General features: G+C 33.8%; 1 protein-coding gene across 1 annotated transcript; it reads left to right on the top strand.

The window, feature by feature from the left end:
- Positions 1–865: 865 nt before the first annotated feature.
- On the top strand, positions 866–15,457 carry LOC134273156 (translation initiation factor eIF-2B subunit epsilon-like). The gene is made up of 16 exons (XM_062755328.1): positions 866–1,014; positions 2,323–2,447; positions 4,250–4,432; positions 4,903–5,092; positions 5,357–5,512; positions 5,932–6,017; positions 6,413–6,535; positions 6,907–7,007; positions 7,890–8,035; positions 8,351–8,453; positions 11,596–11,790; positions 12,064–12,154; positions 12,868–12,988; positions 13,344–13,424; positions 13,857–14,003; positions 15,246–15,457. Exons 1-16 carry the CDS (start codon positions 889–891, stop codon positions 15,315–15,317), a joined length of 2,046 nt encoding a protein of 681 aa, XP_062611312.1. The 5' UTR covers positions 866–888; the 3' UTR covers positions 15,318–15,457.
- Positions 15,458–18,240: the final 2,783 nt, after the last annotated feature.

Here is an 18,240-nt window from a genome sequence, read left to right as displayed (position 1 = left end):
CACCTCTGATGGGTGTCCATGTTTGCGCTGCCCCTATTTTGTATTGTTTAAGGGACTTTGAGGTTCAGTACTATTTCCATATATTAAGATTTTAGAATGCATTTTTATAATGTGCCACAGATATGAGTTTACTTTATTAGTCTTTCAATATAGGCCTATGATATGAATTTTTATAATTCTACTGTTCTAAGAAAGAGAAGGGTACACATCCATTCGTTAGGGGCCTTTTAGATAGAATGTTCTATCGTTAAAATGATATTGTCCTACGGACCCGGGTGAGGGCCTGTACCGAGACACAGTTAGATTATTCTAACTAGGGGCCTTTGATCCACATTGCTCCTAAAATTGGATCGGGTAACAATTCTTGGAAAGCGAGGATGCCTAGTAAATACCAAAGTTGTTAATCTTTTCTCAATTTAGGTCTTTTAGATAGAAGTCGGCAGTTTTCAAAGTTCACTTCACTGAACTTTACATTCACTCAAATACATTTTTTAAGTAAACTGGGTAACTATGGAATTGTACGAATATTTTAACGCATTTTGTAAATTTTGTAAGCTCTATTTACCAATTCAACACTTTCAACAATCAAACATTACTTACCACAGTTTGTCAGAACATAGATGGTCAGAACAGAAAAGCTATGTACAGTTGTACTCCCTTCCACTTTCAGATTATTTCCAAAGGGGTGAACAGGTCTTTAAATTAGAATGACTTTTTAAAGTTTCAAAGATATAACGATATACTATTGAAGTCAGATATTGTATTTTTCTTGTTATTCAACTTTGAAAAATCAGAATAAATAATTAAAATAATATAACTAAAAAACAATGGTCCTTTATAACCTGACTTCCCTATCTCAATAATGTGATAAACCGGAAGTCAACAATCATGGCAGCCAAAAGCAAAGGGAAACAACGTGGAGAGGATCTCAAACAAGAAGATGTCTTTCAAGCTGTTGTTATTGCTGATAGTTTTAATATTAGATTTGCACCAATCACAAAGGAAAAACCTAAGGTGGAAATTAGTTGTCTATATCCTACTGTTTACAAAATTAGATGCAATATTGAAACACTGATGCAACTGTCATGAATAGTTGGATAACGAGCCCGATTGTTGTTCTATGGAAAAATCTCTTAATTTATTTTTTGAACAATGCTAAGTAATAAATAACCTTTTCTGAATTTTTTGGCTTCAATCTCAAACGTAAAAAATTACAAAGTTGAAAGTGATGTCTGAAAAAATAAATTATAACTAAGAAGTGCATTGTTTTTAACATGTTCAGTAGGTTATTCCAATGCCACCATTTTATAGTTTATGTCACCACTTGTCACACTTTTCCTAGGGATACCTGGTAAATAAATGTCATAGGTGGTGAAAAGTCAAGTCTCAACCTGGACTTGAACCCAGGGCCTCTGGCGTACCGTGCCATGCAGCGTTCTAAACACTGAGCTATTGATCGAGACCCGCTATATATTGACTGACTTTCTCGCACCTGTGAACCCAGTGGCATATTTCCCCTCTGAGAAATTCGTCCCCAAATTCTATGAGTTAAGGAAAAGTGTGAAGCATATTCCAAGAGAACTCTGGGTTTTTATACGTTGGGCACCAAATGTCACAGGTGGTGAAAAGTCAAGTCTCAACCAGGATTTGAACACAGGGCCTCTGGCCTACTGTGCCAGCATTCTAATCACTGAGCTATTGAGACTTGATATATTGACTGACTTTCACGCACCTGTAAACCCGGTGACATAAGTCTATAGAAACCACAAAGGCCACTTTGTTAGATAGTCTGACAATGACATTCACATTTTATGTTTGAATAGATGAAGGTGTTAATTTTATTTAAACAATATTTCATTCACAGATGTAAAGGTGAATAGGATTGGGCAGCAGACTCAGCCTATTTTAGCCCTCTCTATGAAGGCACTGTATGTTTAAGCATTACCTTAGGCATATTAATTTGCTAGAGGCCATTTTTTTCACTCTTTTACTAAAGTCTCTGATGTTTTATAAAGTTTGGGTATTGGTCTGATTGGCTCAGAGGTTAGAAAACCTGACCAGTAATACAGGGGTCCCTTTTCAATTCCTGTTCTAGCTATAAATTTTCTCCATTCCTTTACGTTAATTTTGGTTCTATTAACCATGCATAGTGTCCTGAATAATCTTGACCAATTCCTTTAAAATTTGTATCGTTAGGTCTAAAAAATGTTTGTTTTCCTGTAACCCAACCAACAATTAAAATTACACTGCCTTGGTGGATTTTCTTTCTGCCAAATTTGTGTTTGATCAATTGGCTGATTCAATATCGATTTATTTTTTCAGTCTCTCCTTCCTGTTGCCAATTTACCAATTCTGGACTACACACTAGAGTTCTTAGTTTCAGCAGGAGTGCAAGAAATATATGTCTTCTGCTGTCATTTAGCAGATCAAATAAGAACACACTTAAGGTTAGTAATGATTGACCACTTTTAGTAAATGTTTTTGTAATGGAAAAAAATGGTTTTGCAAAGTATTTGATGTAAAAAAAAAAAAGAAAAAAAAAAAAAAGAAAAAACATTGTAAATATAAAGATTAATATTGATCATTGAAGAGGTCAAGTAAGCTTTATCATGTTTATTGAGAACCATTTGTCCGGCTTTGATTTGAATTTGAAAACACTGTTATCACGTGTAAAGTTTTTGAAAAAAGGGCGTTTCTCCAAATTATATATATATCGATGAGAAATCAGTGGCTGCATTAAACATGGTAACCATTTGGTCTTCATGGGGGAAGGGGGATAAGACTAAAACTTAATTTTCGAGCAATTAATTTTTTTTACTAATTTAATGACATTATCTTAGATCAGTTCAGGACATTTTATAACTTGATATTTGTTAGATTTATGACAACCTTTCTGGAGGCACAACTAAACTATTCATTTTATCAAAAAAAAAAAAAAACCAACTTAAATCATATGTATATAATTAAAATGATAAAGTTGAATTGTTTACAACAAAAATAGGCCCCCAAAATATCCTTGACATATTCTGTTAATATAACTATTGCTAATTTTGAATATAATTTTTAGCTCTACTGGTCAGAGACCAGAAGAGCTTATGCGATAGTAAGGTGTCCGTCGTATGTCCGTCTGTCTGTCTAGCTGTCCGTCTGTCTGTAAACAATTTTTCAAAATGCTACTCCTCCTACAGTTTTGGTCTGATTTTAATATAACTTGGCACACAAGTAGACTACACTAAGACACATAATATAATGCATGGGTTTTTGATTTTGATGAACGGTGTTGCCATGGTTACTAAAAATAGAATTTTCTGTAAAAGTCCTTTAAAACGCTACTCCTTCTACAGTTTTGATCTGATTTCAATATAACTTGGCACACAAGTAGACTTCACCAAGACACAAAAAATTGTGCATGGGTTCTTGATTTTGATGAACGGTGTTGCCATGGTTACTAAAAATATAATTTTCTGTGAAAGTCCTTTAAAATGCTACTCCTCCTACAGTTTTGATCTGATTTCAATATAACTTGGCAAACAAGTAGACTACACTAAGATACATAAAATAGTGCATTGGGTTTTGATTTTGATGAACGGTGTTGCCATGGTTACTAAAAATAGAATTTTCTGTGAAATTCCTTTAAAACGCTACTCCTTCTACAGTTTTGATCTGATTTCAATATAACTTGGCAAACAAGTAGACTACACTAAGATACATAAAACAGTGCATGGGTTTTTGATTTTGATGAACGTGTTGTCATGGTTACTAAAAATAGAATTTTCTATGAAATTCCTTTAAAACGCTACTCCTTCTACAGTTTTGATCTGATTTCAATATAACTTGGCACACACAAGTAGAAAACATTAAGATACATAATTCTGTATATTGGTTTTTGATTTCGATGAACGGTGTTGCCATGGTTACTAAAAATAGAATTTTCTGTGAAATTCTTTTAAAATGCTACTCCTCCTACAGTTTTGATCTGATTTCATTATAACTTGGCACACAAGTAGACTACACTAAGATACATAAAATAGTGCATTGGTTTTTGATTTCGATGAACAGTGTTGCTATTGTTACTAAAAGTAGAAATGTCTGTGAAATTCCTTTAAACGCTACTCCTTCTACAGTTTTGGTCTGATGGCAATGGCTTCTTTTCTCATTCTTTGTTATAAGTACAAACCAGTAGAGCTACAGTCTGGACAGAGATTTCTGGTTAGAATAGTATAATTTATTGATCAATGCTATATATTAGGCAGTCTAAATGGAGTGAGTGTAGCAGCTGCAGCATCACCCCGGTCCTCTCGGAATGCTGTATGTCAATGGGGGATGCCCTGAGGGAGATCCACGACAAGTCCGTCATCAGGAGTGACTTCGTCCTAGTGTACGGCGATGTGGTGGCTAATATCAGGCTTCAAGACGTGTTGGAAGAACACAAGTAAGCTTTAATTGCATGTGTATGTATGTATACATGTATATGCAGATAAACTTGGATTTTTAACGTGAGAAAATGTGAGTTGCTCATAGGAAACACAAAGAAAGTATAATTGTCTTTTGTTGAATGTGCTGATGAGCACAGTAAATTGAAACAAGAGCATAGTATGTGGTAACCTAGTATACATAATGCATGTACCAAGTGCATGGATTTTGAAATAGTTATTTAAGATAGGAAATACTAAATCATTGATCATTTATTTAAATTTAGAAATAAATTTTTTATAGGATAAAATGATTAATTGCATGAATATCTCCTAACATTTAGAAATGCAGAATAGAAATTGGTTGCATGACTGGTAGAATTATAGTAGGAGATTTTAAAATAGAGAGTCCTTAAGAAGTTAAAAGAAAAAAATTATGTCAGAACTATTATTAAGGCCAGTACAAAGAATATTGCTTTTTATTTGACAGAAAGAGACGAGAAGACAAAACTGACCCCAAGAATAGAAACTCTGTGATGACCATGATTTTCCAGAAGGTGCCCCCTGGTCACAGGTCCCGAAACAAAGAGGATGACATTTTCCTGGCAATAGATCAGTCATCTAGTCGAGTCTTACACTATCAGAGAGTCACAGAACAGTCCAAACTACACATTCCTGTGGTAAAAATACATTAAGTATTTATGGTTTTTCTTATATTTTTTCCCATAAAATAAAGAATAACTCATCAGAAATAGGAACAGTGCACTTTTAAGTAAAAATTGCTTTGAACATCGATATTCTATTGACAATATGTCAAAGGGATTGGACATAAGTTCTAAAAACTTAGATTTTCTCTCATGAGTAAAATTCTATGGGAATGCATGTCAATACATGTATAGCTTAATGGGTAATGTTTTAAAACTGATATTAATGACTATTTTCAGGAAGTTTTGACGGACAATGATAATGTGCAGCTGAGATATGATCTCCTGGACAGTCAGATCAGTGTGTGTTCACCAGAGGTTCTCTCCCTTTACAAGGATAACTTTGATTACCTCAACAGAGATGATTTTGTGAAAGGGATTCTCATCAATGAAGATGTGAGCCAGTTCCATAATTTACTTGCATTTGTTACCTGTTCACTTTCATTATTTACAGTGCTTGTTTCAGTGATCAATAAAATTCTAACATTTTTCTTTGAAGTGTCATTACATGATTACCAGTATTCAACATTATATTTTAGGTTTATTGGAGATACCCACCTTTAAAATTATTTGCAGCTGAAAAAGGATAAGGATTTTTTTCCTGTTTTTAGAAATGATCTTATTATGAGTCACTTGCAATTTAAAAACTTACTTTTATTTTGACATCTTCTCATAGGGATTAATGAAGAATCTCAGCCCCCCCCCCCCCCCCTGAATATATAAAGAATTTTAAAAGTCTGAACTTCATTTTCATTCCTTTTATTTACTCTGTTCAGTTGACATTATGACTTACTTCATGTGCATTTTAATTTCAGATCATGGAGAAGACAATGCACGTGTGTGTGATCAATGACGGATACATGGGTAGAATTTCTAATCTCCAGATGTATGACGCTGTCAGGTAGGAAGCTGTATTGTGTAAGACTTTAGTAGAGGAAACATTTCCTGACTTGAAATTGAATTCCAATTTTTTCTTTGAAATGCTTGCATTTCACTCCATGTATAAGTAAGATGGATGGCATGCGTAATGATTTTTGACTAAAAACCAAAGATTAAATAAATTGAAAAAAAAACCAGACACTTAATAAATGTCATCAATATTTATTAATGACAAAAATGTAAATTGTTCCCAGAAATGTCTGGAAAAAATCATGCATTTATCAGTTACTGCAAAAAGATTCAGATGTAAATAGTAATAGTTGACCAGAGTTAAATCCTTCCTCTCTCTCCTCACTGTTAAGTCTGGTAGTGTTGAGGGACATTTATTATTGACCGAGTTGTATTTGTTTGTTGCAGTCATGATGTGATTTGTCGGTGGTCATACCCGTTGGTGCCCGATACCCAGACTGATGAACAGGGACAGGTTATCTCCCATAGTCGACATAACATCTACACCAGCAAGGACGTCACACTGGCCAAGTAGGTGTACTAACGAGTAATGATTATAACAGAGTGCTTGTTCAGATCTTTGATTTGATTTGAACATATTTTATTGCTTATACTTTACAATTGGGATTGGGCAAAAGTTCTAAAAACTTATTACGCCCTCTCCCTACATATACATTATACCAAACATATTTACATCAGATCTTTAATGCACAAGTTTTCAAATAATAAAGAATACTCAATTTTCTGTTATAATTTTAAGATGATTGTAGCATAATCATCAACTCTCTCTGAAAATTATTAATGTGTATTTCTTTTATATTTCATTTACACTTGTCAGAATATTGAAGTTGATATTTGTACAGATATTTTCTATTCCTTTAATATGTACCTTTCCTTGACAGAGGTTGTGTTCTGGAGAAGAATGTTTTGGTGGGGAGAGGAACAAGAATTGGTAGTGATACTAAGATAACTGACTCAGTGATAGGCAAAGATTGCAAAATAGGTCAGTCATTCAGCAACAAATATCAAAAGTAAAAAGAAAAGACAGTTGAACTTCAGTATCTGGAGCACCAGATATCAAATACCATGATTTTGAAGCCCCAAGCTCTTTTTTCTTATAATGTCATGTTTTACTCTGAATATCTCGCATCCTTAGATGTGTCAAAAGTTTGAGATAATGAGGTTTGACTGTACTTACTTTCAAATTAAGTATATTAAAATTTCACAAAAATCTGCCTTTTTGTTTTGATAAGTCAAGATTAGCTGCAGAATTGTAGCTCTCTGAAAAAAAAATATTGACAGATCAGAGAGCTTCAGTGCCACCCATTGAAAAAACTATATATTTATTGCGCACAAAAAAGTGCGCTGTTTCTCGATTTATTTCACTGTGTTTTTCAAACCACAATCTCAAAATATTTTTAACCGTGTGTTCCTAACATATTCTTGTACTATTTCCACAACAAAACATTCCTTATAATCGTTGCAAATAACTCTTCTGGGCCTGAAACGGAAACCATAAAAAATTTTGTCTGTGTAAACTGCCATTTTGGACGGCAAGCTAGTTCTGTCCAACGCTCATCATGCAGATATAAAATAGGAAAGTATAGTTGATAGGGGTCTAAGGAATATTTTGAAATTGAGCCTTTGCACAGTTTAGGTAAGAATTTGGAGATCTTAATCCAAAAATGAGCGCAACTTTTTGTGTGCAATAAATATACAGCTTTCCTATGGATGGCACTGTAGATCTCTGGTCAGCCATCCAAATTTTTCAGACCAGTGAGCTACAGATCTGCAGCTAAGTCAAGATAACCTTACCCTTTATTTCATAGGGCTTTTAACCTAACATGCTTCTTTATTAAATTATCCTGTTTCTTTCCCTTGACAGGAAGTAATGTGACCATTGAGAATGCTTATATCTGGGATGGGGTAACCATTGAAGATAACTGTTGTGTTAATACATCTATCGTCTGTGATAATGTTGTCATCTACTCATCAACTTCAGTCCAACCTGGCTGTATTTTGTCCATGAATGTAAGTTCTTCCAATATTTCTTCGAAAATCAGTAAATGATGTATACTATGAATTAGGTATTATGATTATAATCAATATTATTATGAAATGTAACATGGCATTGATTCAATATTTTATTCGTTTTACATATGCAGATAACTATATTTTTAGCATAATCATTTAAATTTTTATAGGGTGTCAAAGATTGGTAACCAAACATATTTTGTTCTACATGCATGGCAGTTACCAAAGAAACGAAATGTGAAAAGTATAAAATGCAAGCACAACATGTAGATTGATCATTTCAAGTGTTTGAATGTATTCTTAATGCCATAGGTTGAGGTTGGTCCAAGTATAAGAATTGAGTCTGGAACTCGTTTACAGTCATCAAAAGATGAGGACGATGATTTTGGCGATGACTTGACAGAGGCTGATCAGGGTACGTTCTATTAATTTTGTTCTGAAATAATTCTTGGCTGGTTAAGTATCTTTTGTGTAATTGGTTTTAATTCACATTGATATGTATTTGTGTTAGCTTGGTAAGTTACAATTTTATCTCCTGGGAGAATACCGTATATCAAGTAATTTTTACTGCTGTAAATTTTTACAAATTTCGGTTGAAATAGGGTGATTTAATTTTTTATGTGTTAATTTTTTTATGAATTGAACATGTCCATAAAAATTAAAATCATCGGAGGTGAAGTTCCAGATCAATGTTTTAGCTTTTTGAATACGTTAACATACAAATTCATGTTTTAAATGTGTCTGGACAACCCGATGTAAATGAAAACGTGTTCCCATGATAATGAGAGTCGATACATTAAATGATGATATGTTTATTAATCTAAATATCTTTATATAGCACCATTATCACATGCCATGAACTTATTCCTTTTTTATACGCCCGTCTTAAGACGGGACGTATTATGTTATAGGCTTTGTGTCCATCCGTCTGTCCGTCTGTCTGTTAGCTTTTTCGTTTCTGGCTCATAACTTTAATACTATTAGGCCTAGGATTATCAAACTTTGTCATTTGATGCATCTTGGGTAGAAGGTGTGTCGCGCACAAAAAGTACGTCACTCTGACCTTTTAAGAAGTTATAGCCAAATATGGAAAAATCCTTTCCGGCCCATAACTAGAAAACTATAAGACTAACAATCATCAAACTTGGCCAGTTTATGCATGTTAGGTAGAAGGTGTGTCGCGACCTATTTCAAGGTCACTGTGACCTTTAATTTAAGTGAAATTAAAAAAAAAATGTGTCTTTTTACTATTCATTTAAGCATCCCAAATTATGTAAGAGTATTGCTCTCTTCTTATTAAAAAAGTGTTAAATCAAGAAAATACTTATTTTTTTAAGCATATACTTGACAGCAATCTATAACAAATATAATGTATGTTAGAGAAATCCTACCTCTCCCTTGAGTGTAATTATCAAGCACTGGTCAAGAAGAATTTTGATAACAGAAAATTGCATGTCAAATTAGAGAGAAATTAATGGGTTTTGAGTGCGAGGAGCTAACTGACAGAGCATTGGTGTTATCTATATCCCTTGAGTATTGGGGAGATGGGTAAGCCTGTTGGATTAAAAATAGCTCTTGTTGGCTAGCCTAAGTTTAAGTTTTAAAATGAATTTGATGAAAAGTAATTAAAACTAATTTGATATTGCATAATAGACTAATCTGATATTATATAATATTATTAATAAAAAAAACTAAATTTAAGGGGTGGGGTGGAATCAGCATGTCCAAATGAATTACATATTAAAACCTGTCGGACATTAAATCTCAACCAAAAAAAATCGTTGAATATTTTATTATGTTTAAAAAAAATTTATGGTAGATAGTGCAGACCTATTCATCTCTTGGTAGAAATGAGTAGACAAGCATCCAGTTAAAGATTAATTAATGAGTTCAATGTAGGAAGGTTAGCTGATCAAGCGGCTTATCTGTATCCTTTGGGGATTTAGACAGAAAAAGTGCTGGTCAGTTTATAGCATATGTCATTTGATGGCCAGGCCTTTTCTTTTCAAAATTAATTTGGTATAGATTAAGATGTTAAGACTAATTTGATATAGTTTAATATGATGGGCATTTGACAAGGTCTAAAGGCCGGTTTACACTATGCATCTTGACACATGCATCTAAACTCATGCTTCAATTTTGCCTCATGCATCTTCTTATTTACACTATGTGTCTTGATGCATGCATCTTAAGAATACTTTGTAAAGATGAAATTTATCTTCTTAAAAAAATAACAATACCTTCAAATTTCATTTCCATATTTATTTTAGCTGAACAAATCATTCTTAATTTCCTTTTTATGATAATTCTTGGAAGATATAATTTATATTCATTCCAAAACAAAAACCCCTCTATATTATGATAATCAAATAAGTTTTTCTAATTGTAGTTTTAATCAGTATTTTCTGTTTTTGTGTATCTTGGGTAAATATGAAGGAAAATAAGGCTTATGGTTCAATCTCAACTCTGACCTTTCTTTTCATTGGTTAGTTCCATGCATCTTGAAGCACGGAATAGAACAAGTTCTATTCGATCGTTCAAGATGCAAGATCCATTAAATTTGAAACAAGTGGCTATTACACTGTGAATCTTGACACATGCATCCAAGATGCATGTGTCAAGATGCATAGTGTAAACCGGCCTTAACACAACCAGCATAGAAATCTATTAATGATGTAATATTTATTATAATTAATGCCTAGATCACAGGAAATGGATAAATATTTGAAGGAATGGAAAAATCATGGAAATCTTGGAATCAAGGTTGACGTGATTTTCTTGCACACTAAACTGTTCAAGAAAATTGTATTTTTTTTGACGGGCGTATCATGCTGTGGCGCGGCATTTTATTAATTAATACACATGTCTACGCGTCATTATTCTTGCGCACCACATGCCCGTCTTTTTAACGGAAACAAAGAGAGACAACTCAAATCATCATGATTAATTTTGACAAAAGTACAGGGGACACGGATTACAGTATATCAAAATGTCGATGTTTTTACTGCAAGCAAATAAAGAAGAAAGGGTTAAAGAAAAACGGATATAATTTGAAGACTTCAGTCTGTAATAATTAAGCCATTATCAGAAATTATGCGTCCCGTAAGAGTAACCAGGTAATTGACGATGTTTGTATATGTTGTGGATTAATTAAGATTTACTTGTTTGATCTTAATTGATAATCAATTAAAAAGTCCCAGCAAATACCAACGGTTGTCAGTACTAATTCTATAGCCTCCAGGTACTTAGCTAAATGGCAGTTATAGCACTGTAATATGCTCATTATACGATGTTCAAAATTTAGGCGAGGTGTTTTATACTTCTGTGAAATTTTACGCGTTTAAATTTTACGGATTTATAAAACTCGTAAAAATTAGCAGCCCGTAAAAAATACCCGTTATACGGTATATACCAGTACACATTATTAGTGTTGGAAGTGGTTTTTTTTTTATTTTTAAGTGGAAAAGGATATTGAATACAAAAAATCTATATTTTCAATAGCTGTAATAAAAGAGATTTAATATTTATTTAATCTTTGGTTTCTTTTTGAACTACAGACGCAGTGAGCATTATGAATTATGGTAGTAAATCGCAGGCCTTTCTCTATCAGCCTCCCGAGGACAGCGATGAGGAAGACAATGACATTGTACAGGACATGTGGGGCCTCAGTATCCAATCAGAATCCTCTACAGAAACCTCCAGCCTCTCCAAACAGTCCAGTGTGGATGAGGCCATGCTGGATGATGAAGAATGTGAGTTGAAATAAGTTGTAAAATCACATATTTTCATGGGGTAAACTCTTGGTTCATGGGGACTTGATTTTAGTGGATGAAGAATTGTTCAGTAGTTACATTGTATGTATGCAACATTTTACATTTTGTGGTGGACATGAATTCATGGGTCTCCTCAAACCTCAGAACAGCAAAAATAACTTCCACGAAAAATTTGTGATTTCACAGATTTCTATTCAGCTATTGTAATTTCTAGCCTTGTACAGTCTACTTGAAAAGTCATTTTATTTGTAGTATTCTACAGTGAGTTGCTGGATACACTGGTGAAAGCCAAGGAAGACAACTACACAACAGAAAACCTGATTCTGGAAATTAACTCTCTCAAGTGAGTTTCTAATGAGTATGTTAATAAAATTATAACCATGGCAGCTCATCGTCTCAAGCCACGGTCCAGAGTCTGCATCCTGTGGCTGCTTGATCACAAAAAGTGTCGTAATTGTGAATATTTATGCCCTTCTATTGTGATGTCATATTCAGTTAATGACAAGTTTTATTTCCATCGCAATTGAAATCAACATTCTACATCAGCAGTGTTTCGTACATTGCAATTGGGTATTGAAAGATCACATCAAAGTTCATTATCAGACTATACTTTACTTGCATTGGTCAGTGTTTTAATGAGCTACGAAATATTCTCTTCTCATTCAACCACGACCAGAATGGGAGAGGATCATTGTACATTTTGGCCGCATTTTGCATTGATGATGGCAACTAAACAAAAACATTGGAAAAATTGCCTCTCCTCCTAAAAGTTTTTGTTTTTGATTTAAAGTAAACAGCAGCATACAATTTTATAAATGTTCAGAAAGCAAATTTTACTTCCCATGTTATAAATACTTATCAGCAGAGCCAAAGCTTCATTAAAGAAATCTGGTGTAGGAAATCCATGTAGTCAAAATATTATTAAAGACAGCTTGTATTGGAAATCAATCTACACAATGTACATAATGTACATACAAAACAACAGATATGTTTTTTTAGCATGAAAGGAATTATGATCATAGTTTTCTTGAAGGCCACAACTATTCCGATTTTCAGGCATACCTACAATATAGCCATCACAGATTTGTATGGAATGGTGATGAAAGGTCTGATTGAGATTCCTCTCAGAGAATCGCAGGATCTGGATCCAGGTGCTCAGCTTGTTAGTGTCAAAAAGGTAAGGTGAAGGGAAACTGAAAGTCTGAAATGTTAAAAGGAGAAAAAAGTGTTGTATGCATGTACAGACCTCATTGACAGGGCCGAGAACAAATTTCAAGGAAGTAAGGAGTTCTCAAAAGGACATAGATGACTCCTTAACTTCAATTTGAACATTATGAATGGAACAGACTGAAAATGGGTTCCAGTTGTAAACTTTCTCTTTAAAATAGCATATGCTCAGACTTGTAACAAACATTACATGTAACATGTAGGGGGTCAAATTGGAAAATTCTTTTGAAGCCATAATCTTGTAATGCAGAGAATGTAGAAGCTTAATACATAGATCTATTAAAAAACTATCTTTTTTTTCACAGAATTTTGTAAAGTATAGTTCTTTAATCAAGAACTACATTAAAGGGGAGGAATCTCAGTTAGACTGTCTACACGCTCTAGAGGTAAGATAATCCTTTCCTTATTACAATCTTCTAATTATGACATAGTTATCAGAGGGAAATTTTTTCTTTTTTCAATTGGTTGTATTTGTAAATGCATTCAAAGTGTTAACAATCATTGATCTGGAATTTTACATCCGATGAAACTAATTTTTACGGACATGCTCAATTCGTAAAAATTTAACACCTAAAAATTTAAATCACCCTATTTGATCCAAAATTCGTAAAAATTTAACAGCAGTAAAAACAACCTGTTATACAGTATTTTGGTTTGGTTATTACAAATAGCCATACATATCTTCAATGTGTTCTGAACAGAATTAAAAAATGTAATCAAACCTATGTATTTATATATTACTCTGTGAAAATTTGACCTAATGTTGCTTGTAGTGTCTTGTATACTCTATGAGTTTAAATGTTGCACTTTATTTATAGGATTTTGCCTTGAGTAACAGTAAGGTGAACACACTTCTAGTTAAGATTCTCCACACCCTCTATGACCTGGATATTTTGTCAGAGCAAGTCCTGATTAAGTGGCACAACCTGGACAAAGAGGAGGAATATAAGGCCATCAAACACCAGGTGGGAATGTATATTGATTCTGGACAGAATCTGTCTTTTATTACAGTGTTCTCTCATCTCTAAAACTCTTTACCATTGAACTTAAAATAAGATTAAAATCATTGTCTTGCAAAGACTAGAAAAAATAAATAAGTCACATGATATATGTTAGTTACAATAATTTGATCACAGATGCAAAATTTTAAAACTAAGAACACAAGATTGACTTGAAATTTATTTCCACTTGAAAGTAATTAGAAGAATCTTGTGATCATACTCATTGGTAAACACAGTGATTTTGCACTATGTGATATCGGTAATGTTACAATCACTGAATATCAAGGACTGGAAATCTACGTCATGTATCAGCCAGCGTGCAAAATCCACATCAAACTGATAGTAACATGTGTATAGCGTTTAAAATTTATGAATTTGATTTTCATGTAATATATAGTTCTTAACTAAATTTTATGGAATTTGTTTTCAAAGACCCAAATTTGGCTTGATTTTAAAGGAAAAATCATAAGCTTGCATGAAACAGTCTTAAATATCTATTTTTGAACTCTCATATTAAGTATTTCAAACATATGATAAATACATGTAGGATATTACATGAATGTACTGACATGTCTGGTACAAAATATGATGTGGATTTTACATGTAGTATGTAATATTTAAGGAATCACTGTCTGGTTAGTGTAGTATGCCAGGGCATCAACAATAGTGGGAAACATGGGATAATTTGCATAACGGGCTTTGCCTGTTATGCATAAATTATCCCATGTTTCCCACTATCGTTGATGTCCCTGGCATACTACACTAACTAGACAGTGATTCCTTATATTTCCATTTCATTGTGAAATAAAATTGTAGATTTAGACTTTAAAAATGTAGGTTAATAGATTTAAATTACATTAGGACTTCCATGTCAATTTCAATAGTCCTTGCCCACTGACGTCAAACACAAAGGCAGCCGCACGAGATTTACATGCATATTTGGCCTCCTTAGCGTCAGCCACAGAGACATATGCGCACGATATTTGCAGGCGTATTAGGCCTCCTTAGCTCCTGACCTATCGACCTGCCTAATTTACATTCCAGCAGAATTATCAAGAAATAAACTCCCGCTAACTTTCAAAGAGATATCACAGAGAAAAATATTAGAAATGGAAATATTAACTATTTAATACATTTAGTATTATAAAAAGACACTTTTCACTGATAGTTTAACATTTACAGTTAACAATGTGTGTCTGTCTGTAGGTGGCTCCTTTGATAAAGTGGTTAGAGGAGGCAGAGGAGGAGACATCAGATGAAGAGGAGGGCAGTGATTGATTACAGCATCAAATGTGGAGGGATTCATTGACTGAATTAGCAATAGCAAGACTTCTAAATGTACTTACAGTCTTCTCATTGAATTTAAACATGTCTGTCAGTGTCATTTAGAAATTTATTAAATTTAAAATCCACCTATTTCTGAGAATTTTCAATTTTACAGTTCTTCAAAGTTAACATGTAAAAGTACTGATGCAAGTATAATCCATTAAAAACAAAAATCAAATTTAGGAATCTCAGCGGAAAAACAAGTGTGGATCTCTCTTATTTTAAATATACCAGGTAACAATTTACATGTACAACATGGTTCCACTTATCCATCAAAAAACACAAGAAAATAATGCAATTTATTTAATGCATCTTGCCTTCATGCAGTCATGTCAACCTGTGTAAAATTGGCTCTGAGTAACCACAATGTAACCACAAAGGACAAATGTTGATCAAAAGTACACTTGCAGTACAGAGTAATTTGTAATTTAATTTGCTAGGTAGTATTTTTTAATCACCCACGGTTAAAAGGCATGTACTTAAATTGTAAAATGCCATCAACATTGCATTATTACATTATTTCCATACTCACAATTATTATAAAATAGTTTCTTGGAAATTAATTTACTCAAAAAAGGTAATCTGATCAATATTTAAGAAACAAAACAATAAAAACTGGAGACCAACACCCTGAGGTTCAAATTGCGGAAGATTCTCACGTGTGGATACCGAAAGGTATTCAATAGGCTCTGTACCTAAAGTTATAAACTAAAAGATAAAAAACAGATCACCAACACTTCGTGAGAATGCAGCAGTAAATTTATTTGGTTGACCGGTTTCGACCAGAGACGGTCGTCATCAGAACAAATATACATAAAATATGTAAAAAAAAAAAATTGCGGACTAAAATCTTTACATTAATAATTTGACAACCATAATCGTGTGAAATTGTCACAAAACTTTACATTACATTATTTATCCTTTATGATTAATTAAACAGTCCATAAATTCTGTGGATGGTTATTGTTCTATTTTGTAAGGACTTGTAAATTATCCCATGTTTCCCACTATCGTTGATGTCCCTGGCATACTACACTAACTAGACAGTGATTCCTTATATTTCCATTTCATTGTGAAATAAAATTGGAGATTTAGCCTTTAAAAATGTAGATTAATAGATAAATTACATGAGGACTTCCATGTCAATTTCAATAGTCCTTGCCCACTGACGTCAAACACAAAGGCAGCCGCACGAGATTTGATGTGGATAAAGACCTCCTCTGTTCTTAAGCGTTGATTAATGTTGTTATTGATTTTTCCAAGATGAATTACCGGATTCCTTACCTGTAAAGTCCGCATCCAATGAATCTACAAAAACTGTCTGCCAAGATGAATTACCGGAGTCCTTACAAAATAGAACAATAACCATCCACAGAATTTATGGACTGTTTAATTAATCATTAAGGATAAATAATGTAATGTAAAGTTTTGTGACAATTTCACACGATTATGGTTGTCAGATTATTAATGTAAAGATTTTAGTCCGCGAGTTGTTATGAAGTCCGCATTTTTTATTTACATAGTAACGTAGTCCGCAATTTTTACTTCGTTTATAATCATTTCATGTATATTTGTTCTGATGACGACCGCCTCTGGTCGAAACCGGTCAACCAAATAAATTTACTGCTGCATTCTCACGAAGTGTTGGTGATCTGTTTTTTATCTTTTAATATTTAAGAAAGATCAAATATTAGTAGTTCCAAGAAAGGATGAGGAGGGATGCTTCAATCAAAATTGCATTTTTTGTTTCAGGGCAAGGGGCGTAAGGGGAAGTGGGTCTGATGAGAATAATTTCATTGTTTTTAATGGTCATGTAGACTTGTAAATAATTGACAAATAAAAATTGAATGAAGTATCTTTACATTTAATGTTCAGAAACCAAAAGAGGGAATGAATTCGGTTTATTAAAATATGGTTTTATTTTGTCCTCATGGGGAAAGGGACAAATACAGGTAAGTATAGTGTTGGAGTAATAAATGAATCATTTTGCTTAGCCCTGATCATCCTATTTCTACTGGTTTTGTGCAATATAGCTTCATTTATCAACTTATTTTGTTTTTAGCTCACCTTGACGAAGTCGAGATGAGCTTATGCTATACCCCCGGCGTCGGCGTCCCGGTTAAAGTTTTAGGAGCAGGTCCATTCCCAAGTAACTATAAGCCCTACCTGAACAAGGATGATGCATCTAGGGACGGACATTACCAGACTTGCTTCAGATGCTGGATCTGACCTTCTTTTCCAGATGAGTGACCAGATTAAAGATTTTGGAGCAGGTCCATTCCCAAGTAACTATAGGCCCCACCTGGACCAAACTTGTATGGATGATGCATCTAGGTTGGACACTTCCAGACTTGATTCCGATGCTGGATCTGACTTACATTTTCCAGATGAGTGACCAGTTCAAGTTTTTAGAGCAGGTCCATCCCCAAATAACTATAAGCCCTACCCGGACAAATCTTGCATGGATGATGCATCTAGGGATGGACACTACCAGACTTGCTTCGGATGCTAGATCTTACCTACATTTTCCAGATGAGTGACCAGGTTAAAGTTTTTAGAGCAGGTCCATCCCCAAATAACTATAAGCCCTACCCGGACAAATCTTGCATGGATGATGCATCTAGGGATGGACACTACCAGACTTGCTTCGGATGCTAGATCTTACCTACATTTTCCAGATGAGTGGCCAGGTTAAAAAGTTTTTGGAGCAGGTCCATTCCCAAGTAACTATAATCCCTACCTGGACCAAAATTGCATGGATAATGCATCTAGGGATGGACACTACCAGACTTGCTTCGGATGCTGGATCTGACTTACATTTTTCAGATTAGTGACCGGGTTATTCCCAATAAACTATAAGCCCTAACTAGACCAA

This window comes from Saccostrea cucullata, unplaced genomic scaffold (genome assembly GCF_032062105.1).
Source record: "Saccostrea cucullata isolate Sc308-1 unplaced genomic scaffold, CSIRO_AGI_Scuc_v1 ctg8123, whole genome shotgun sequence".
Taxonomy (NCBI): Eukaryota; Metazoa; Mollusca; class Bivalvia; order Ostreida; family Ostreidae; genus Saccostrea; species Saccostrea cuccullata.
This window is presented reverse-complemented; position numbering and strand designations above follow the sequence as displayed.